General features: G+C 43.6%; 1 protein-coding gene across 2 annotated transcripts in view; it reads left to right on the top strand.

The window, feature by feature from the left end:
- The first annotated feature begins 392 nt into the window (after positions 1-392).
- Usp24 (ubiquitin specific peptidase 24) overlaps positions 393-24,912 on the top strand; it is a 129,752-nt gene continuing 105,232 nt past the window's right edge. The window contains exon 1 of one of the 2 annotated variants that reach the window (XM_006238511.4): positions 393-1,167. In XM_006238511.4, the coding sequence (XP_006238573.1) occupies positions 853-1,167 (315 nt within the window). In that variant the 5' untranslated portion in view covers positions 393-852. The remainder of the gene's footprint in view (positions 1,168-24,912) is intronic. The other variant, NM_001271206.2, reaches the window with a different exon arrangement.

Genomic DNA, 24,912 nt, shown 5'->3' on the forward strand with positions numbered 1-24,912 from the left:
TCAGGTTTGGTGGAAAAGACGGTCAGTGTGGTTGGGAAGATTCAGTCAGGAGTGGGAGTTCAAGGTCTGGAGGTCTCCAGAGAAGGCTGGAGGGTCGAGGCCCAAGGTGTGAGGCAATGCTCCTCTTGCGAAACAGGGCGCCCGAGCCTGCGCGCGGCGAGGAGGGCTTCGGCGGCGCGCGGGGTCACTTTCCTCGGACCGCAGGACACTTCAGGAGAACCGAGCAGGGTTCTGGGGACGACGGGTGGAGTCGCCCGGGATGGGACACGAGTGGCGTCAAGCCACCAAGGCCGGGGCGTCCCGGGACCTCAGCAACGCCGTCAGCAAGCGGCTCCCCGCCAGCCCCTCCCGTCCCAGAGGGAACCTGTTGCCCGGGAAGGGGTGGGCGGGAGGCGCGGGCGGGGGACTCTCGTGCTCGCTCTGCACGCCACGGCCTCTCACCTCAGATACGCTCGCGCACGCCCCTCCCTGGCCCCGGACTCGGAGAAAAACACACACACATACACATACACACCTCTCAGAGCAGCCCGTGCCCGGGTACGGCCGCCCGAGCGCCGCTTGTGCTGCTTCCGGGAGCGGAGGCGCGGCCCCGCGAAGAGGAGGAGCAGGCCAACATGGCGGCGCGCAGGGCTGGGCCGGCCGGCCGCGCCTGAGCGCCCCACCACCCCAGCTCGGCTCGCGGCGCCCACGCGTGCACCTAACCCTGGCCCGGCGGCCGCCGAGCGCGCGGGGCAGGAGCGCAGGGGCCCTCCCGGGTACGGGGACCGCGCCGAGGCAGCGCGGCACGGCCCTCCAGGCCCGGGAGCCGCAGCTTCGCCGCACGCCGGCCGGCACGGCTCCGAGGCCCGAGCCATGGAATCGGAGGAGGAGCAGCACATGACCACGCTGCTGTGCATGGGTTTCTCGGACCCGGCCACCATCCGCAAGGCCCTGCGCTTGGCCAAGAACGACATCAACGAGGCCGTGGCGCTGCTCACCAACGAGCGGCCGGGCCTCGACTACGGCGGCTACGAGCCCATGGATAGCGGCGGCCCCAGTCCGGGGCTTGGAGGCGGCCCACGGGGCGACGGCGGCGGGGAAGGCAGCGGGCCTTCCCGTGGCGGGAGCACCGGAGGTGGTGGCGGCTTTGACCCCCCGCCCGCCTACCACGAGGTGGTGGACGCGGAGGTGAGTGGGGTTGCCCTGACCTCGCCAGAGAGGCCGCCGCGCTGGAGTCCCGTGGACAGCGAACGTAGCCTGCCCTGCTCGCAGTGGGACTCTTGGGCGGGGGCTGTAATGAAACTCGGGACACGGAGATAATAGAACACCGGCTCTGGTCAGAGATCGGGGTCACTAGACCGGGGTCAAATGGGGAGAAGGGCCTTGGGAGAGGTATATTCCCGCATGGAGTTAGGTATACGGTTCTGGGCTGCGGAGGGGTCTCATAGGCTACCTGCCGAGTCTATGCAGTGGGCAGGAATCCCTGGAGGGGATGGGGAGGAGCGTCCACATTTCCAAATTCGTGTGGCTTGGGAAATGGGAAGGACATGAATATCAGGTGTCAAAACTGAGGTCCCAGTGGACCACAGTATTTGTGACTCTAGGTTTTACTGAAGGATTGGGATAGGTACCAGTTGAGAATCAGAAATAGTGCGTTGCTGTTGGCCTGCCAGAGTAGAGGCCTCTGCCGGGTCACACAGGAGTGACTAGTGGGGTTAGGAATAGGGTTTAGGTTTTTAAGCCAACCGTTAGAAAGTGGACAGGGTCTAAAATGAGGAAGGGCCTAGACAGGACCAGGAATGGTAGGAATGAATACAGGGTAGAGGAGCAGGTTTGGCTGTTTTAATGTCTAGGTTGGAAGGATGGGCTTGACTAAGGTCAGGTATTAGGACAAGTAGTGGAATGGGACTGGGATAAAGAATGAGTGAGAAGTCTGGGCAGGAGTAGGAGCAAAGGAAGGACCAGACAGCCATGAGATCAGGAATGGGAGGTGGAAGCTGGGACGCGAACCGACTAAGGGGTCACTGAAGAGGAGAAATTAGACTGAGGAAAGGGTTCTAGCCTTAGAGAGGTTAAAATGGAGGCGGGGGCATAGACTAGAGAGGAGAAATAAATGGAACTGGAGTCTAGACAAGGGAGTCTAGTGCGTTTGGTCAGATACCTAGTATCTTAAGTAACGAAACTATACTTTTAGTGTTTGGTTTACACTGTGTGCAAAGAGCATGGGAGAGGCTGACAAGCTTGCCGAAACAAGGAAGAATCACCCAGAAGCCATAGTGGTTATGATTAATTTGCAGGAAAATGGCAGCTCGTGGCAGAAATTCTTGTACTTTTCTTCGGATAGTGTATTTTAGGGTCCAGGATAGCAGCTTGGCTTAGTCTGGCTACGGAACAGCACAGATCTCAAATTAGTAAGTAGGCTTGTGATTTTAGAGAAATTAATTTGGGTAATTTCTGAGCTAAGACACCTGATTTTGTTTTCCTGAGCAGCGCTCTGTGCAGCAACTGTGTTTGCAGCAGTTTCTCAGTCTGGTGTTTGCCTCCAGTCTCCAGCTAAAAGTCCACCGTTAACCAGTAGCTCTTTTTGGGGATTTTTAAGATTCTGTGTAATTGGCTGTCCTCTCTTGTTCATTGAGTTTTTTTGAGACAGGATTTCCTCTGTGTAGTCCTCCTGATTGTCCTGAAAGATAGGCTGGCCTCGAACTCAGAGGTTTGCCAGCTTCTGCCTCCCAAGTGCTGGAGTTAAAGACCTGTGCCACCACCACCTGGTCTTAAAGCGACAGTTCTTAAGTGTGACATTTAAGATACCAGCTCCCATCACTCTTCCCTGTCCTAGCAGCCAGTTTCGTCTATTTAGAAATCAAGAGGAAAACTCACTTCTTCTGAACATGTTTATACATGTCTTACAGAGCTCAGTGTGTTTTCAGTAGGTGAGAGATTTTATTTTCTGTTTCTGCTTTTAATCTCCTGTGGTTGACAGTGTAAGTTAAAATACCTGTGGCACCTTGACATTAGCTTACTTGCCATACATTTAAGTTGGCACAATCTGGAGTGGCTTCTTTGAATAAAACAGCAGGCTGAGAAGTTTGCTTTCACGATAATCCGTAGAACATTTTCTTTTAAAAGAAAGTCTAGCCCTCATTTCTCCTGACATGTGGCTTGGGCCTATACTATCACTTAGTAAGAGTTCAAGAGGGCTGATTAAGGCTGCATTCATTACTCTATGCTGGTAGAGTACAGGCCACCTTCTGACACCACACCAGGCATGTGATAAGAATATTTTTAACAGTTTTAAAAATCATCACGTATGACATCCATGAAACTGGGGCTTCTGAAAGGTATGTCCAGCTGCAGGTTAGCTGTTTGACATTTTACTAATCCTCAGTAAAATAGTTAGTACACACCATTGTAGGTATGCAGTTAGTAGCGGAACCTACATTCCAGTGCAGGTCTCTGGCATCAAAAGCCAGGGCGCTTTTAGCTGTGTCCATGCAATAGTTTTAGGGTTGCGTTCCTTGGTGCAGTGTAGATGGCAAGGGAAGGTAAAGCATTTGGGAAGAGGTGGATCGTGAAGCTACTCTCTGAGTCTAGGATGGCGAACGGCTGTATCAAGGCATCAGGGCTACATTAGTGGGTAGAATGAAAGCAGAATCTTTTTTTTTTTTAAAGCATAGATTTCAGAAATTAATACTTAGTTGAGTCCCCTTGTTTTATAGTTGTGGCCTTTGAGGCCTCAAAGGGAAGTTGTCTCGACAGAGGCAGCTAGTACAGCCAGATGCTTTCCTTTCAGAAGGAAAAGATGGTGCGGTAATGAGTCCAAGGGAGACAACGGAGTGAGCACAGCGACCGTTGCCAGCTCTGTCTGATTCACCCCTATTTCTAAGAGCAGACTACTGTATCTTAAAATACATATACGTCTGCTTTCTACATTTAGGACATCTTATTTTCAGCGTCCTTTAGAAATCTTTTTGAGACGATAAATTAGTTTTTGAGGCAGGGGATGCAGCTTAGTGGTAGAATATGTTTAGTATACCTGGAAACCTGGGTCATGTCCTTAGTACATAAATAAAAAAATTGTGGCAGAAAAATGATAAAAATGGTTACATTTGGGGTTGTGGATTTAGCTCAGTGTTAGAGCGCTTGCCTAGCAAGTGCAAGGCCCTGGGTTCGGTCCCCGGCTCTGAAAAAAAGAAAAGAAAAAAAAATGGTTACATTTATTTGTCTATATGTATTTTGGGACAGCAGCCATTCTGTCAATCATAAACATTTCATGCCTTCCCTGTCCCATGGCAGGGGGGGTGGGTAGATTGGCCAGCAGAACAGTTTACATTCTAATAATCTACTTTCAGGCTCTCATTTTATGTGAAGTGACTTACCAAGGTCATGTAGCTAGAATCAGTTTGGTGATTTGGTGCCCTTCTGTAGTTAGAACTTGCTTTAAAAATTAGAAATTTGAAAAGTAAAAGTTGCATTTCAGTAAGAGCAAGAGGTGTATTTAGAGAGACCAGATAGCCCATAAAACACAGAGACTATAGGAAACCTTCGTAATGGTCTTCATTAAGTAAAGGTATTGCCTTGCAAAGGAAGTTGTTTTATTCTTGCTAGTATTGTTGGATGTGGATGTAGAAGTGGTTCTTGGGTTTTGGGTCTGGAAGGAACTCTTAAGGATCCTTTTGGTTTTGGTTTTGAATGAATGGCATTATTCCAGAACGATTCCATGGTAAATAGGTAGTCTGTCCTATTTTTATTAAAGTGTGTGATATCTCACAACTGCTTTAAATGACTTCTCCTGAGCTTTCAAATTCACACCGTGAGAAGCTTTTACTGTGGCCAAAGTAAACTCAGTGCCTCAGCTGAGAGCTGCTCTGTAGTCTGTCTCCACAGGGCTCTGGAATTGGTCCTTGTATTGTAGTCTTGCCCAGAGAGTCAGTAGAACTCTGACCAGGTATCCTTGGCAGCTTAGAAATTTTAACAATTATGAAGTATACCTTTCCCTTTTTAATTTTGTCTTTAGTGAATGCTAAAAGGTTTTGAAAGGAGTTTTACATTGACTAAAGAATTGACTTTTCTTAGCTGCCTAGTTCTATTCATTAATACTCTCTGAAATATCATTTCATATTCTAATCAGACAAGTAATTGTGAATTTCATGCTTTTTTATTGAATGTGACAGTCCTTGGTAGTATTATGTCAGAAGTATTTGCAAGAATTCCTTGTTTTGTTTGGTTTTGGTTCTCAGGTTAAGGTGGCCCTGACATAGCACATGTAAAACACGTGTGAATTAATTAACAGTGATCAGAATATATGATCTGTAGTTTGCTTTACTATGATTTGATACATTTCAAAAAATCATGTAAAGGTTTGAGGAAAAAAATCCTCAGATCAGTTGAAAGTAGATGAAATAAAAGTAAAGAATCTGAAAGATGAATCGGGATAGCCTGGTTTTTGAAGTAAACATTTCTCTGTGATCATTGTGGAGTTCCTTGGGGAATTTTTGAGTGAGTGCATGGAAGGTCTGGATTCTCACTTTTGTTTACACTCTCATTGCCTTTAAGATTTTTTCAATTGTTTATTTAATGGTGTGTGTGTCTGTCTGTCTGTCTGTCTGTGTCTGCGTGTTTGAGATTCTATTTTCCATTGTTGAGGTAGTCTCTCGATTCTGCTGCTGCGCTAAGTACCTCAGGCTGACTGGCCCATGAGCCTTTGGGAGATTCGCCTGTCTCTGCCTTCCATCCTGCTGGAGGATTCCAGAGATCACAAAGGTACACTACCACATCCAGCTTAAAAATTGTTTTATTTGTTTTTATTTCGTGTATGAATTATACATGAAAAAATGTTTGCTTGCCTGTACGTATAGGTATGGCATGTGTACCTGGTACCCACAGAGGCCACAAAAAGGTACCACATCCCTTGGAATTGGAGTTACAGATGATTGTGAACTGCCATGTGGAAACCAAACCTGGGTCCTCTGCAAGAGCAACAAACGCTTGTCACCACTGAGCCACCTCTCCAGCCCAATACCAGCTGTTTATGTGGGCTCTGACTGTTGAACCCAGCTTGTGAGGCTTCTGCTTTATCGTTCTGGCTTTTACCTGCTGAGCTGGCTTGCTGGCCCTCACTTGCTTTTAGAATATTTGTAATTGGTATAAGGAATTTCCTTCTGGGTGTCTTGTGCTTTTAGTCTGTTTATCATAGTAGACTGTGGCAGAATCATATAGTTTATTAGACTAGGATTTGAAAATTAACTGTTGTCGTTCTTTATATTTTACTGCTTTGATAGTTTGAAGAGAAGACTTCAGGGCTGTTTGTTTGTTTTTCTGTTTTTGTGTAAAGGCAGGGTCTCTTTGTGTAGCTAATTGGCCTAGAGTTCACTCTGTAGACCAGACTGGTCTTAAACTCATAGAGATCCTCTTGCCTCTGACTCTCCAGTGCTAGAAATAAGGCCTGTGCCACCAGGCCTTGCAAGGTTTCAACTTTTATTAGGAAAGTATATCAGTGTACTTACACATTTTTAGGTTTACTTCTCAGATATTAGCGTGTGTGTGTGTGTGTGTGTGTGTGTGTGTGCACATAAGAGCAGGAGCCTGCAGAGGCTAGGCCTGTCAGATCCTGTGAAGATGGAGTTACAGTTTTTCTGTAAGAGCAGCGCATGCTTTTAACTGCTAAGCTTCCTTTCAGCACTGAAAGATTTCATTTTGAATAAGAAAGTGTCAAAAAAGATTTAATAGAATCTTTCAAAGCCAGAGATAAATTTTCTAGGAAATTTTTCATATTTGGAATTCCAAAGAAATTCACTGCACTAAAGCACATAGATTTATTCATATGTGTTTTAGCTTTATTGTTTCATTTATTTGTTTTTTGATTAGTATACTAGGAGATAGGTTCCTTCAAGATATTTTCACACACAGACACCATTATACTTTGTGCTTACTTGCTCCTCTACTGCCCTCCCCAGCCCTCCACTTTCCTTCTTGCTATTTCTCACCCCCTACTGCTCATAGAAATATTTCCCCTTTCTTTTTGTTGGAGGTGTTTTATGAATGGGGTTTTGGTTTTGACTTTTGAGACAGGGCTTCATGTAACTCAGGCTGGCCTCCAACCCTCTGTGTAGTTCCTTTTCTGGAGCGCCAAGAGAACAGGCAGAGCTACCATCCAGTTTATCTCCCACCCTGCCTTCATGACAGGGGTTCCATTCCATCCTCTTGTTCCTGTCCCCTCATCTAAGCATAGTTTTCACATGAGGTGGTTTGCACTAAGAAGTAAGGACTTTGGACTGTAGTAAGAAGTGTCTGTAGCCCCTTAGTTATAGGAGAAAGGACACCTTAAAAGCAGGCTAGTTAAGTTTTTATAGGGCGATTTGAAACACCTTTGTGTGCATCGTAACCTTAAGAGAATGTCTGCATTTATAATGATGTTACAAGCCGAGGAGCACTTCAGTCTGTTTTGTTGAAAAGGATTAGAAATGAGCAATGTACTTTAACAGTTTTGGGTTGTGGGCCTGAAGAGATGGCTCAGCGGTCTAGGGCACAGTCCTCAGCACTCACATGGTGACTTCAAAACAGCTGTGCTCAACTCTACTTCCAGGGGTCTAACACCCTCTTCCTGTCCCTGCGGTCACCAGGGATGCATGTGGTTTAAACACAATCATGCAGATAAAACTCACATTTGCATAAAATAAAAATAAATCTTAAAAAAAGTTGAGTTTAGAGCACTGAACAAATAAGCTTCAGATATGACAGTTCAGTCGGGTAAACTGCAGATAGTCAACCAAGAAAATTGTTGTTCAGTTTTAGAAGAGCTGTTTTTTGCCTTTTGAAAGCGTTGGTTTCATTTAAAGCTTGTGTTGCTCACTCTCACTGTTCCCATAGGAATCTTTACTGCTGAGTGTTGTCAGTCTTCAGTCACATTTCCTTCATACACTTTTCTTTGATAAGCTCACAGTGGTAGTGGTCTTTATAATGCATGCCTGTGGTGAATTTTCAACAAAATATATGACCATTTTCATGTTTATAATTTTGTCTAACAGTGAGAAACTGTTCCCACCATTGACGATTTATGATTTTTCTCTCTTCCTCTGTGTGGAAGGGAATTTACTTGTTTTTAGAGATTCCGTAACTCTAATTTAAGGATTATAAAGCCGTACACTCTTGATTGTTTTCATTGTTCTAGAGCTGACACAGTTAAGTGCAGTAGATCCCATTTAGACTTACCCCGACTAGCTTACAAAGTGAGTCTCGGACTGTGGTTATTTTATTTGGCTTTGACAATTACTAGGGGCAACCCCTAATCTACTCTTCTAACTGCTGGGCCAGTTACCTCTACAGTGCTACAGTGACGTGCACAGACACTTGCTGCTTCTCCTGACCACGTGCTTACAGCCCATCTCCCCTCAAGGTGGGGATCATAACTCCCCCTCCCCCATTGTTTGTCCTTCTTCTCCTGTTCTCTGCTCACTTCTCTTTTCAACCAGCTAACTCAAAACCTACCTACCTCTAATTTCTCTAGTAATTCAATTAAATGTAGCAATTTTTACAGCTTCAAATCAAGCAACAAGGTTTGCACAACAAAAGCCTACAGAATTTAGCATTACAATACATGGGAGCAGACCAGACTTCAAGAATTAAGTCAAAGTATCCGATAATTTTTTTTAGAAATGAAAGTACTTTAGCCATGATAGGAAGGTTTGAGGACTGCTTCCTGGGGCTGAGTCACAGACTTGACTGTCCTTGCAGATAAGTAAATCTTAGTTACTTACCATCTTCTTCCCACTTGTAAGGCAAACTCAGATGTCCTGTTAAAGTCTGCCGTCCCATACTATTGATCCATTTTTGTGACATTCAGTTGAATTTACACGAGTTTATATCAGAAATATTTTTGAAATAATAAGAATCAACATGACACTAATAATCTTTATCAGTAGGTCTTCAAAATGACTTTGGAAATTAAAACAAGATTATTAGCCAGACATTTGATGGCAGACACCTTGCAGCATCTGTGACCTGTGCTTCAGACCCAAACTTACTGAGAAAAAGAATGCCTTCTTTCCGTCATGCTTTTCATTACATCTTGTCAGTTTCCGCTGGAAGTTGAATTGCACTTTAAGATTTATACTTGCAAATGGTCAGCAAGGCATTTAGAAACAATTTAAAGTGAGTTTTGCTATCTCAGAAATAGGAAGGTATTCCACCTACAAGAGGCAGCACCCTATCAGTTATCTTAGTCATTGTAGCCCCTTCCTTTCTCCTTTCTATTGACTTCTGCTGCCAGGGCTGTAGAGATGGCTTAGTGGTTAGTGCTCTTCTGCTCAAGCTTGAGGACCCATATCTCAAGGCTCACAACACTTGTAACTCCAGCCAATGCCAGCATGCCCATGTGTGTACAAGTGCTCCTTTCTCATCTGCTCCAGTTTCCATTCCTGCCTCTTTGAATGTTTCTCTGAGATTCTGTGTGTAGCATTAGAAGGATCTTTCTAACAGTCAAGCTTTAATCATAACCTTGGTCATAAGTCCCTCATCTCTTCTGGGTAAAATCTAGTCTTTTATTCCAGGGTTTCCCTGTTACCTGATTTTTATCTCTTACCTTCCTGTTCCTTTGTAGGTTTCTGCCATCTGCCTTCCCACTCCATGCTTCCTGCTTATCTGGCTAGCACTGATTCATTCTTCAAGGTTAGCTCGTGTACCATTTTTTATGAAGTGCACAGATGGTGAAATTTTAGTTTAAAAGGTATTTCATATGTGCAGGGTTTTTTTGTTTTGTTTTTAAAGATTTATTTATTATATATGAGTACACTGTAGCTGTCTTCAGACACACCAGAAGAGGGCATCAGATCTCATTACAGATGGTTGTGAGTCACCATGTGGTTGCTGGGATTTGAACTCAGGACCTCTGGAAGAGCAGCCAGTGCTCTTAACCACTGAGCCATCTCTCCAGCCCCTATATGTGCATTTTATCTGTAGTGTTCCTGGCTGGTGTTTGATTAGATAGAGAAACTAGTTAGTGGATGAATGGATAGATAGAAATTAAAGGTAAAATGATACTTGAATAATAAATCAGGGTTTGGGGAGACTGTTCTCTATTCTAGGTTCTTTGTTTGCTAGCTATGTTACTGGGTGTCCTAGGATTTCCATTGCTGTGAAGAGACACCGTGATCATGGCAACTCTTATAAGACAAAACATGTAATTAGGGCTGGCTTACAGTTTGAGAGGTTTAGTCTATTATCATCATGGTGGGAGCATGGTAGAGTATAGGCAGACATGATGCTGGAGAAGCTGAGAGTTCTATATCTTGATCCACAGGTAGCAGTAGAAGGATATGTCATACTGGGCATAGCTGGAGCATAGGAGACTTCAAATCCCACCCCCCAGAGTGACACATTTCCTCCAACAAGGACACACCCACTCCAACAAGGCCATATCTCCTAATAGTGTCACTCTCTATGGGTCAGGCATTCAAACACATGAATCTATGAGGGCCATACCTATTCAAACCACCACACTGAGCTACATAATAAAACTCTTGTCTCAAGAACTGAGTAAACTGTTGTCTACATCACCATTCCCAACTATACATTACCATGCTGGTATGGTCAAGGCCCCAACAGTTTTAATAGGCAAATCATCTGTGGAACTTTGCTGGCCAAAGGGGAGCATAGGCTCTCCTTTTCCTTCCTTTCCCTTGGACGCTTGTACTACTGTCACATGGAATTAATATTTCACAAAACAGAGTCAAGGGATTTGTTTATAAAGAGCATGAGCCTTCTTCAACAGGAGAAACATTACTGCATCTGTTACATGATTGGTTGCCATGTTAAGAATTTCATCAAAAAAAAAATCTACTAAAAACATTTGAAATCCAGAAGTCTTCCTAGCTCTCTCATGTTATGACTGGGGAAGTGGATGCACAGTGAAGGGAAATGACTGAGCCAATGTCCCTAGAAAGGAAAGGGTAGAACTGGGGGCCTGTTCCATTTACTACTATCACCCCCAACTCCACCAGGGCGTCAGGGAGTCAAACGAAAACCCTGATGCAGGGGCCTTAGAGACAAGAGGATGTCTAATGTGTGTGTGTGTGTGTGTGTGTGTGTGTGTGTGTGTGTGTGTGTGTGTGTAGAGGTATATGGGAGGCAGAAGCAGGACAATCTCTATGAATTCCAGCTTAGCCTGGTCTCTGTAGAGAGTTCCAGGATAATTAAGGCTACATAGAAATAATTAAGGCTACATTGATCAGTAGGCTATTGGTAGAGACTGTATGTGTTTTATACTGGTTGTAGCTTGAACATTTAAGACTTCAAAGCCTGCCTCCACAGTGACACACTTCCTTTAACAAGGCCATGCCTCAATAAGGCCACACCTCCTAATAGTGCCACTCCCTATGGCCAAGCTTTCAAATACATGAATCTGTGAAGGCCATACCTATCCAAGCCATCACACTGGGTAGTTACCTTTCTGAGTTGTAGTTCTCTCCAAAATGAATATCTTGGAATGAGAAGATGGCTTAGTCAGTAAGGCGTGTGCCATGTGCGGTGGTTCGACTAAGAAATGTCCCTATAGTCATAGCCGAATGATTACTCTGTCTCTATTTGTGGCACTGATTGTAGATGTTTAGAAGGTGTGGCCAGGCTAGATGAGTTTATGTCACTACCTCTGTGGGTAGGCTTCAAGAGTAAAAAGCTCCAGCTACTTCCAATTTGCTGTCCCTGTGTCTTAGTTAGGGTTTCCATCGCTGCAAAGAGACACCATGACCAAGGCAACTCTTTTTTTTTTTTTTTTTTTTTTTTTTTTTTTTTGGTTCTTTTTTTCGGAGCTGGGGACCGAACCCAGGGCCTTGCGCTTCCTAGGTAAGCGCTCTACCACTGAGCTAAATCCCCAGCCCCGACCAAGGCAACTCTTATAAAGAGCAACATTTAATTGTGGATGGCTTATAGGTTTAGAGGTTCAGTCCGTTATCATCAAGGCATGAAACATGGCACCATCCAGGCAGGCATGGCACTGGAGGAGCTGAGAGTGCTACATCTTGTTCCAAATGCAACCAGGAGAATACTGGCATCATCAGGCAGAGCTAGAAGGAAGCCCTTTTCCACGATGGACCTCAAAACCCATCCACACACTGACACACTTCCTCTAACACTACACCTATTCCAACGAGGACATACCTAATAGTGTCACTCCTTATGGGCCAACCATTCAAACACATGGGGGATCTATGGGAGCTATTCCTATTCAAATCAGCACAGCCTGCATTGCACTTAAGATGAAAAATGTGAGCTTTCAGCATCCTGTTCCAGCCACCATTCCCACTGCTTGTTGCCATGCCTCTGTGCCACAACAGACTTACCTCTCTGGAACAGTGAGCCCAAATAAACTATTCTGTAAGTTGTCTTGGTCATAATGTTTTTATCAAGAGTAACTAACATACCATGAAATCATAAAGACCTGAGCTTGCATTCCTAGACCTCACATGACTTAGTTTGAGTTTCTGATGATGTTTTGAAACATCATGACCAAAAGCAACTTGATTAGGAAAGGGTTAATTTTCTCAGTTCCATATAAAGCTCATCATTGTCAAAAGCAGTGAGGGCAGGAACTCAGGCAGGACAGGAGTATGGAGGTAGGTCATGGAGGGATACTGCTTTCTGGCTTGCTCCCCATGACTTGCTCAGCCTGCTTTCTTAAAGAGCCCAGGACCACCAGTCCAGGGGTGCCACCACCCACAATGGGTTGTGCCCTCCCACGTCAATTACTTATCTAAAAAATGCTCTATAGCTAGATCTTATGGAGGCATTTTTTCAATTGAGTTTTTCTCCTTTCAGATAATTCTAGCTTGTTTCAAGTTGAAATTAAATTAGCAAGCACATCACTTAAAGTCAACATGGAAAGCAGAAACAGGCAGATCTCTGAAGGTCAATGGCCAGCTAGTGTAGCTGAGTAGGTGAGCTCCACATTTGGTGAGAGAGACTGTATCATAACATATGATGGAAGGTAGAGAAGGACTGAGAAAGACACCTGATGCCAACCTCTCTCACACACGCACATGCACACGTGCAGCTTGGACAATTTATGGCTTTTTTTTCTTTTCTCGAATTTTCTTTCTCTCCCCACTCCCTTTGGAGAAAGGGTTTCATGTAGCTGAGGCAGGCTTCAAACTTGCTATTTTACTCAGGCTAACCTTGAATTCTTGATGCTCTTGCTTTTACCTCCTAAGTGCTGAGATTATAAGTGTGTACCACCGTGCCTGGTTTAAATTTCTTTCATTTATTGCCCCATTGGAGAAGTTAGAAACTGTAGAACCAATCATGTTTATTTATTATCATAAGGTTTTACTGCGTGAAGAGATACTATGACCAAGGCAACTGTTATGAAGGAAAACATTTAATTGGGGCTGGTATATAGTTTCCGAGGTTCAGTCCATTATCATCATGTCTGGAAGCATGGCAGCATGCAGGCAGGCATGATGGTAGATGAGGCAAGAGTTTTAAATCTTAACACCTAGGCAGCAGAAGGAGACTGTCACACTGGCTCATAGCTTGAGTGTGTAGGACTCAAAGCCCACCTCCACAGTGACACACTTCCCATAAGAAGGCCTCACCCACTTCAACAAGACCATATCTCCTAATACCAATCCCTATGGGCAAAGCATTCAAATACATGAGTCTATGGGGGGGCCATACCTATTCAAACCACCAAAAGTATAAATATATATGCAATATTTAAAATAAGCTAATACCAAAGTAGTTATATACTGTTATTTTTGGATGACGGGGCTGATTTTTTGAATTAAAGTTTTCTTGATGAGCTTTTAATGGCCTATAAGCTTTAATAAATGTAAATAAACATTAAAACATAGACAAATAAACTTTACTGTCTGCCCATTAAAATGCAAGTAGTTAAAAAGTCTAAAGCACTTAACAGTTCTTAAATAAGACTCTTAAATTACTCAAATGACTTCTGAAGAAAATTAAGTATAAAAAGATTTACTTGGTTTTTATCTAACATTCACACACACACACACACACACACACACACACACACACACACGCACACAATCAAAGGTGACTGTATTAGGTTGGCTTACATAGACAGTACAGTCTGTGTAGTCCAGCAGTGGCTGTCTCACACTGGAGAGACTGAGAGGCTGTAATGCTAGAACAGATTCATAGTCTCAGTCTGGCACTGAAGACTGGGGGAATCCTGGGTGCTATTGGTCTTCAGTCTGTTTTGGAAGCCCCAGGAAGCTGGCTCTGTTACCAGGAAGGCGTGCTGACAGACTAACAAGGAGTGAAAGCAAGCATGTACAAAGCTCTCCTCTCTGCTGCCATGTTTAGGGAGGTCACCCCCTTTAGATGGCTATAACACCTCACAGGCGGGCCAAGCAGCTTACCCTTTGGTTGATTACAGATCTAGCCACGTTGACAGTGAAAATTAGCTGTCACAGGAACTACTTTACAAAAACTAGAAATATTTGGTTCAGGTATTTGCTTTGTTGTTATTCCTAACCATGGAATTCTCTAACCATGTTGTTATTCTCTAACCATGAGAAAACTCTGATTCCACAGAATTTATCCATATTGAGCCTGCGTTTTTTAGTTTGTCTTTCTGCTCTGCGCACCTTTTTTCTGTGCTTGCCCTCCATGTGTCCTTCCCCATTATCAGCATTTTGTTCTCTTAATTATTGCTATGTTCTGATTGATCTCTGTCTTATCTACCTACCAGCTTTTGAAAGGGCCATAACTGAATTTGAAACAGCTATCTTACGAGGTTTGTTTTAAGGTAGAGGATAGATTACGGAGGAACACAGGTAGACCCTGACAGCACAGTTAGCGGCCTTTTGTGTTCCTGCTTCGCCTAGCACTGTGAGACTTGTGAGGTCACTGGTAGGGTCTGTCCGCAGTGTTTAGGATTCTAATCACCTGATTCTTTCAGTCCTTTACATACAGTTACTGTGCATTCTTAAAAGAGCAGCACAGCTGTTTCTGTTATTTTTATTAAATGGAAAGAATTCTCTGAATAAAAACTGTAGATGTATATTAAATAGTGGTTTAGATTGTATCTGTTTGATAAATAACACATTTTATACTGAAATATCAGAACAGCAAAATAGTTAATACCAGTTTACTAAAACTAACCATTCAGATTGGCTAGTTTTTTTGTCAAGAACTTACCATGTTTGCTAGGCACTGAGGTAGGTATTGAGAACAGATGTAAGGATGCAGAAATTAGATATAGTCCCCTCTTCGAATTTTTGTCATTGCTGTGGTGGAGACCTGACAAAGGCAGCTTAAAGGAGGGGGGATTTATTTTGTCTCAGTCTATCATGTAAGGAAGGCATGGCATCGGGGATTGGGATGTGGGGGGGATCCCACACTTTTTATCTGAACAAATCAGGAAGCAGAGAAAAGGACATGGCTGCTTTTCTCCTAATTTCATTTTCAGCTGTAGCCCCCAGCCAGGGGTGCTGTTGCACACATCCAGGCCAGGTTCTTGTTTTAGTTCAGTCTCTCCAGCATCATAACACAAAGCTATCTGTACCTCCCTGTGCCCTAGACATTTCTTAATCCATTTAAGTTGACCATAGAATTAACCACCATACTTCTTTATTACAGCCTTGAGCCTAGTAGATGTTTTGTGTTCAAAGTGTAATAAATTATATTTGATTTTTTAGAAGCTAGAGACTTTAAAATTATGAGTTAAGTATGAAGAAATGTAGATTTATCAAAAGAATTTGCATAGTGCCTTAGAATTTTTGTGATATAATTTATCTATAGTGGTATCCATTGCCAGGAATCAAATTTTTTAAGGGAAATTTTTTTATTGCTATGGACAGAATTTTTATTTACTTACCTGTTTGAATGTTTCATATTCATGGGTTGATATTTTCTCAACTACTGTCTCCTAAGAATAGTGCCATTTATTTATTTTTTCCTAAAAGCATAAATCTAAAAAAAATACAGCAGTTTATTTTGTACATAGACAGGACTTACTATGAAGCCCTGACTGACCTGGAACTTACGTGTAGACCATACTGATCTTGAATTCAGAGATCTACCTGCCTGTCTCCCAGAGTACCTGACCATTGCCTGCTTGGTTTTTGTTGTTATTTTGTTTTGGGTTTGGTTTTTTGTTTTTCTTAAAGATGGGTTCTCATATTGTGGCCATCCACTACCTTCCTTCCCAAGTGCTGGGTTAGAAGTGTAAGCTGCCACATCTGGATAGGAACTAATCTTTGATCTCAAAAGAAGTCCCTTAGAGCTGGATGGATGCGGGAAATGTCTGGGACACTTGTTGGAGAGGCATAGCAGCAACCCTGTGAATGAAAGCCTTGCAGAGCCACTCAAAGTTGGGCTCTGGCTTATTATTCCTGTTTCGATTTTTACAGTATGTTTTATGTTGAAATGCTAACCAACGCAATAGTTTGCCAACATTATTTTCACTTTGTGTGGTTACATCTCATGGCTCATGCCTCATTTTGAAATGTTCAGGTGGATTAGAGTCGCAGTGGATTATTGCTGCCTCAGTCTTACACACACAGACAAGCGCGGTTTGTCTCTGACAGAATGTTATGCATTTGGTGAGTAGTAACACTCATTTCCTGTTGGAATGATGCAGGCCAAATATATTCCTTTGTACCATAAAAGCAGTAGTTTATAATATGTGTTCAGAGAGGCCCACGAGTGTCAGCAGTGGATGGCAAGCAAGTCCTATTCGATCTTCATCACTCTTGGTTAGCATCTAGAACAGGTCTGCAAAAAAGGAATTCTAAGCATTCACTAAGGGTTAAAGGTCAGAAAGGCAGCACTGCATTTCATTCACCCAGTCATAGTGATTAGAATCTGGAGAGAAGTATCAAGGCTGCATAACAAGACATTCCTTACAAAACAGAAAACTTGACAGAGCTGTTTTCTGCCATTTCTTCTCTTATTCTGGCAAATAAAGTTTCATGTTATAACTTTAGGGATTAAAATAAAAGATTTGTCTCAGGGCTGGAAGGGACCATACAGATCTTGGCGTGTCAAATCTTGCCACTTAAAGGACAGTGACTTTTGGCTCATTATCAAAATCAAGAAAAATAAATCTTCCTCCTGCCTCTTGGGGTAGATACTGTTTACCTTTTAAAATGTCTTTTTTTTTTTTTTTTTTTTTTTGAAGTCAGGGCCTCTCTTTGTGGTTCAGGCTGGCCTCGAGTGTACAATAATCTTCCTGCCTCAGTCTCCCAAGTACTGGGATTAAAGCTTGCACCATCACACTCAACTTTGTTCAAGAGAGGGTGTCTGTAGGCCAGCTGGCCTTCAGTTTGCAGCAATCCTCCTGCTGTTGCCTCTTGAGCATTAGCGCCGACTGTGCACTAACTTCGTAAGTTAGTGAAGGATGCTAGGTTTCAGGAGGAGGAGGCCAGGCAGTTGCTATCGGTTGCCAAGATGCTGTGTCAGCTATCACTGTAGCGCTTCCAGGCCCTCCCCGAGTGTATGCAGTCAGCACGGGTACTGAATCCTTGAAAATAAGCTGTACAGTCAGTCCTGGGCCAGTACATTGCCTGACTTACAACTGTTTCAGATGTGTCTCCTTCAGGTCTTTTAAACTGCTCTTTTGTTTTCTGTATATTAAACATAGAATGTATGTTTACCATCTGGGAGTTTGTGTACATTTGTAAATTTGAAATTAAGCATTTTGAAAGGTAACTTGGAACAGTATTAACATGTTTAAAACATTTGACCTAGATTCTGTATGTTAATAACTGTAGAAATAAAACAACAAATTAGTGAACTCTTAGAGGATACTATAAAAAGTCAGCTTTAAAACATGACGTATCGCATTATGACTCCTTGTCTGCACAAGGCTTTTCTCCTATCTGACCTCCCTTGCTGCCTTCTCTTTCTGCTCTTGCTGCATTGATAGACTGACCTTAAGAGTTAATCCACAACATTGCTAGTGTTGTCGGTTTGACCCTGCACTTGTCTGTTCTCTACAAAATAGACTTAGCATAGCCTTGTGGTTGGTGAAGCCCTCTAAGACCTCAAAGGCTACCATACTCAATGTGCTGTTAATCACTTTATTAATAGCTGTCAGTTAAGGCTTCATCGAGCATAACCTTCCATTACACAGCGTAGCCTCTTACTCCTTCTCCCTGTCCCTTGCTAGAAGTTCCTTCTTGAATTTGAATAGAAACTTTTACATATTATGGCATTTCCCCACTGTATTGATACTGTTATTTTTCGCTAGTACTGAATCGGGTGCTTCGAGGCCTGGGTTGGTCTCCCGTCCCCCTAAGGTCTAAGGAGCATTTAATATCAGGTACTGAGTCAAATGAAAGGCTCTGAGCTTTGTCGTTTGTTTTTATTTGTCGCCATCACTGTTTTGAAATATCTGTTCCATTCATGTGTATCATATAATCCCCTAAAGTTATGTTGCTTAAAACTCTATCCACCCGTCCATCCGTCCATCAGTCTATCTATGTTTTAGAGACAAAGTCCAGCTGTGTAGTTCTGTCTATCGGAACTCTCTGTGTAAACCAAGCTGGTAGCCTAAAATTTTAAACCATCACTGAAGGTCATCTAAGTTTTAGGAGTTTTTGAGCAGATTCCTGTCAGGGTGTTTTCTTTCGATCACAGTACGAGGGAACAGCTTATTTGAACTCTTGCCAGCGTTTTAATAAGGAGCCAGTTTTGGGCCTTAACACATTAAATGTGGTCTTCGGTCTTTGGTGCTGCTTCCTTTGCTTTATGTGTTTCTCTAGCTCATAGAACAGCATCGTCCATAGGAAAGGACACACACAATAGATGCTTTCAAAACAGCCTTCGTTTTTAGAAGGAGTGGACTTCAGTAGCAGATTATTTGTAGAGACTATCGTTTCTGGTGACAAAAGAGAAAACATTTTACCACGCCATTAAGCCAGGAGGGCTGAGGATGTGTGCGGTTGGTGGCGTGCTTGCCCAGCCTGAATGGAGCTCTGGGTAGCCTAGGACCACCTAACTCAGCACAGTGGTGTGTGCCAGTACTCAGTACTCAGTACTTGCAGTGCAATCACTACGGGTCTCCTTGACTGTCAGGGCTAACAGTTTTAATCATCCTTCATGTACAGGACAATTTCTTCAACAAATAGATATCCAGCCTAAACTATCATTTGAGCCAGGGTCAAGAGTCATACAACTAATGGTGAGACTTCACCCCATATTTGTTGGTTTGTATCTTTAATGTTTTATTTTTTGTCAATTTAATCCATGTATATTATGTCTTTGGGTCTTTTTCACACACACCCCATCTCCCTCTTACCTGTCTTATTCCTGTGGAGCCCCTCCTTCCCAACAAGCCCCTTTTCATTTTCATGTCTTTTGTTTCTTTGTGTGCTTGGCTGCTTTTGTTGTTTTTTGTGACCCAATGATAAGTAGGATTGTATGCAGCACAGTTCAGGGTATCTTAACTGTGGTTATACCACTGGGGTGTGGGGAATGATTCCCTCTCCCTAGCAAGCAGCGGCTCCCCAGGGAGAGGCAGTACTCATGAGCCCCTCCTCCATCTGTGGTGGAGTGCTGATGGACCCCATCTTGGATGGATTGTCAGTGGGTAACATGTATGAGCAGCAGCAGTGCTGTGTCCAGAAGACAGCCCTTTACAGCTTGTCTCTCCATCCTCTGGTCCTGCACCCACTCTTCCGCAATTTTCTTATCACACTTGACCAGGTGTGAGTCCTCAGTGGCTGTTACTCACTATGAAGAGAAGCTTCCTTACCTGGGGTGACAATCACTTTTGGACTTACAGTCCTATGTTCTCTCCACACCAGGAACAGTAGGGCCTGCCTTCTTCCTTTTGTGTTTTACTCACCGTGATCCTCAGGTCTCACTTTTGGATCGTTTTCTTACAAATGAATTATCTGACAGCTGAAAACATTAAGGCAAATTAGAATGCATCACATGAATGAACATTGAGTCTCTTCTAGGAGTAATATAAAAGAACTTTTAAAGGAATTATACTCTATAAGTGAAATATTTGTGTAGATAACCTCTTAAGGTGTATTACTTTACTCTTGTTCATTTGGAATTTGGGTTTTCAGAGCATACTCTTCCCCCCCCCCCCCCGCCTCTTACACACACACACACAGACACACACACACACACACACACACACAGAGAGAGAGAGAGAGAGAGAGAGAGAGAGAGAGAGAGAGAGAGCGAGCTCAAGCCAGCGAGCTGGAGAATTCTTGTTCATACTGGAAAGTGATCTTATTTATTCAATGCCCACAAAAACTTTTGTAGTTAGAAGCAAAGCAAAAAATGACACGTTTCTCTCCCAAGTTAGTAAGTGAAGTTTGGAGGAACATTCTATTGTGCTCAGGTAGGTATTAGAATTATTTCAAGATAGTTTTTAATTAAAATTTCATCTAGAAAGAGGAACCAGGCAGTGCTAGAGTGACCTAAGCATTGGGTGCAAGAGCTGCTCAGGCAGATGTTCTGGGTACACAGGAGAGACTGTGTAAGGATCTGGGCAAGAGTTAGACACTGGAGACCGAGGAGACAAGACACAGCTCCTTCTGTTGTGTCCATAGCCTGATTGCAGGCACCAAATACCCAAGCACGTGGCTTAAAACAGCAATAATTTGGTATTAGGAAGATAAGAAATGTGATTTAACTATGTCACTCTGAATTGCCTGAGTACACAGCGTTCTCTGAGCCCAGTGTCCCTTCCCCTTCTCTTCAGTTTTGCAAGTATTTATCAGGTGCCTAACAGTCACTGATTCGTTCTTCAGACATTAATGGAGCATCTTTGTTTCTGTGCCTCGCTTAGATGATACAACAAAAGATATCCTCCCTGGTGAAACCTGTGTATTGTATGTAGTCCAGGGAAGACAGGAAAATAAGTAAAACAAAATATGTTTCAAACAAACAAACCAGTAAGATAAATAAGTAAAATGTAGAATGTTGTGAGGTTTTAAGTACTATGGGAGAAAGTAGGGGCAGCTAATTAGACTAAGTATGTAGGATGACAGGGCAGGATGCTTTTAAAATAGATTGTTGAGGGCAGGCTTCATGGAGGAGGTCATGTCTGAACTAAGACCTGAAGAAGGTGAGGGCGCTGCCTCTTAGGGAGATTGTGCTCTGTAGAACGGCATAGTAAGCACTTAAAGCTAGCAAACCATAAAGGCTGCGTCTCTCAGCTCTGCTGTTGTCCGATGAACGTAACCAGATGAACGAATAGGTTTGTGCTCCAGGATTAGCTTTATCTAAAAAGCAGTGGCCGTGCAGTTTCTCTTTCAATGCAGGAATACCTAGTCCACAGGCTTCAGTAAGAGCAGGGCTGGACTGTTTGAAGCACCGCAGAGAAGCAAGTATTGTTGGGGCTTAGTGCAGGGGTCAGGAGGAGGTCAGCTCCTCAACTTTGAGAAAAATGAAGGAGTTGAAGGTTTTAAACAAGGAAACATGATTGGGTAGAAAGGATTGGGAGTTGGGGGATTGAGAGATGCCTGTCAGATATTCAAGTTAAGTCAGAAAGGGAATTAGGTAGAGAATTGGAGTCCAGAGAAGGACTATCCCACAGCCAAAGTGGAAGCCTTCTGCTCAGAAGTGGTACTTAGAGCCACTGGGATGTGCATTCTCAGCAGGACACTATTACTCCACTCGGGGATAGGATGTAAACAACAATTAAGAACAAACCGCCAAGATCTCTCCGAGACTTACTCCAAAGCTCAGCACTGCCTGGCCTTGTCTTACTCTTGGTTGTGCAGGTTCTTGGGGAGTCGGGTAATTCAACTTGTAAAAAGGTGTTTCGAGAGGTAATGGTGCAAACGGTATGGGAAAACAGCATTAGATTGGAGTCCATGCACAGGCACTGAGAGTCGGTGCCTTAATCAGACCAAAAAGCAAATTGGGGAGGAAAGGGTTTATTTGGCTTATACTTCCAGATCATAGCCCACCATTGGAGGAAGTCAGGATAGGAATTCAAACAGGGCAGGAACCTGGAGGCAGGAGCTGATGCAGAGGCCATGGAGAGGTTCTGCTTACTGGTTTGCTCAGCTTACTTTCTTACAGAACCCAGATCAGCCCTGGGGTGATACCACCCACAATGGGCAGGACTCTCCCATTGATTACTAATTAAGAAAATGCCTTATAGCTGGATCTCATGGAGGCATTTTCTCAACTGAGGCTCCTCTCTCTGTGATGCCTCTAGTTTATATCAAGATGACACACAAAACCAGCCAGAGAAGTGGTCTGAACTGGATACCAAGGTGCTCAGTCTAGATACTAGATGATGAGGAACTAGGCAAGGGCTCTCCTAAAACCCAGGAGTGGAGGGCTTTCGAGGAGGAGGCAGCGAGCAGCAGAGTTAAATATTGCTGGTGGGTCAGGCCTGATAAGGACTAGTGTCTAACCACACGTGTAGTATGCAGTTGCAGTGAAGTAGTTGTGTACTGGGATTTGGCTTATGTATAATTTATCGTAATAGGCTGTCTTCAACTGTGATTGCAAGGAGTCCCTTTTATAAAGTGTATGTTTTAGTAGTGCTAAGTATGTTCATAAGGTTTTGTGTGACAAAACTCTTAAGCTCCATGCCTGTTCAAATACTTTGCACTCACTAGCCTCTGGCAGACACCATTCTGCTCTTTCCATGTCTGATTACTTTAGATACTACTTACAAGGAGAATCATACTAGTCCTCTGTGACTGGCTTATTTCTTTTTTTTTTTTTTTTTTTTTGGTTCTTTTTTTTCGGAGCTGGGGACCGAACCCAGGGCCTTGCGCTTCCTAGGTAAGCGCTCTACCGCTGAGCTAAATCCCCAGCCCCTGGCTTATTTCATTTAGCCTCAAGGTGTGTTCATGTGTATGCTTTTGGGGGAAGGGAACAAGTTTTCTTCTTTTTAAAAGTTGAATAACTCCCTCATGTTTTCACATAGCACTCTAGAGTAACATGTTCCTTACGAGAAATTAGAATCTCTTATCTAATTGTTTTCTCTAGGCTTCACCGTCAGAACCTGCTGTGAGTTACTCACAGCTTTGAGAAAACGTGGAATGCTAGTGCTGTTTAAAGTAGAAGACAGAGGGCATTCCTTTGTTCGGAAGTACATTGGAAGCTCAGAAGAGGTGATACGTGACATGGCTTTGAGGGAGTAGAAAGCTCTTAGGCTGAGAAAGGGCATTCTAACTGAGTATAGACATTTGGGGTGGAGAGATCACTCCCCAATGTACATGGTTTCCTGACAGGACCTTGTGCTACGGGTAGGGCGGCTGGGAGGGGCACGATCGGGCAGGAAATAAGCTTTTCTTCTTAGGTGCCTGTCAGCAACACAGCAACAGGGGTAGGAAATGGAAGAGAATGGTGGGCTCAGTTTCTTTTTGTGTGTATTTTGTTTCCTTGTCACATTCCTGGGAAGAGGGAATCTCAATTTGAGGAATTATGTCCGTCAGGCTGCTCTCTAGGCAAGCCTGTAGGGCATTTAATTGATTAATGATTGATGTGGGGAGCTCACCTGCTGTGGGAGGGGCCACTGGGGCAGGTCCTGGACTGTATAAGAAGCTGGTTGAGCAAACCACAGGAGTGAGACAGTGGACAGGCCTCTGCCTCAGCTCGCTTCCCGCTTCCTGCCTTGGCTTCCATCAATGGACTGTATAAGCCAAATAAATAAACCCTTTCCTTCCCAAGCTGCTTTGGCCATGGTTTTATCACAGTTCTAGGAACCCTAAGTAAGACAAGTAGCAGATTGTGTAGGGAGAGGGGCTCAGTCCAAGGCACGGCACTTACATGAACATTGTATCAGTCTAAGCAACATGTGAAGGTCCTCAGCTAAAGCAATGTTAAAGGACTGCTCAGGAAATTCCTGAGGTCTTATGCTGATCAGTTGATTGGGAGAATTTCACAAAACTCTCAGAGATTAGGAAGTATTTTAGTTATTGTTCTAGTAGCTGTGAAGATACACCATAAGCAAGGTATCATATCAAAGCATTAGTCCATGGTGGGAGGCAGGCAAGCATGTCTACGGAGCAGTAACTTGAGACTTTGCAGCAGATCTGCAAGATGGAGGCAGAGAGAGCAATATCAGCCTGGCCTGGTCCTTTGAACCCCAAGTGTCCCCTGTTGACATATCTCCTCCAACAAGGCCATACCTCCTAATCCTTCCTAAGTAATCTACCATCTGGGCACCAAACATTCAAATACATGAGCCTATAGGGGCCATTCTTACTCAGACTACCATAGGACAGAAGGAAGGAGGAAGGAAACAGATTCCAGGCAGAACTATTAGTTCTTAGGATGTGGGACATTTGAAGTGCCTTTAATATACCACAGCTAGTCATTCCAGCTGAGAGAGAAGTACTTACAACAGCCTAGAGAGAGGCTGGCTGCTTTGTTATGTTCCCATTGTCTGTGTGTGTGTTAATTCTAGCCCCTGTTTCTCACTGAGGGAAACTGAGAAATACAGGAGAGATTCAGGATCCTATTTATGGTCACAAAGCTACACCCTCACTAATTCAGAACAGACAAACTAGGCCCAAGTAAGACCAGCCACTCACCCAGTCTCACTTCTTACAGTTCCTTGCCTAATAACAATAGCCATTCCTGTGTTTATAGTAGGTATGGCTGTTTCCTCCCCTCAGAAGTTCTGTTGGCAGTAGCTTCCTCACACTGCAGTCCTGCCTGCACTCATAGATTACATAGCTTTTCCCTCCTTTTTAAAAAAGACAATCTTTGACAATTTCATACAAATATGATCACATACACCCTAACTCTCCTTATTCCCTCCTTTTTACAGACTGAAAACGTTAACTACTTAGTTAGCAGGCTGCAGGCTATGTTCACCTGTCAGACCCTAACCACTATTTTTAAATTGTTATTTTAAAACTGTCTTACTGGGGGTTGGGGATTTAGCTCAGTGGTAGAGCGCTTGCCTAGCGCTTTCCCCAGCTCCAAAAAAAAAGAAAAAAGAAAAAAAAAACTGTCTTACTGGTCACAGGTATTATA

Source organism: Rattus norvegicus, chromosome 5, assembly GCF_036323735.1.
Source record: "Rattus norvegicus strain BN/NHsdMcwi chromosome 5, GRCr8, whole genome shotgun sequence".
Lineage (NCBI taxonomy): Eukaryota > Metazoa > Chordata > Mammalia > Rodentia > Muridae > Rattus > Rattus norvegicus.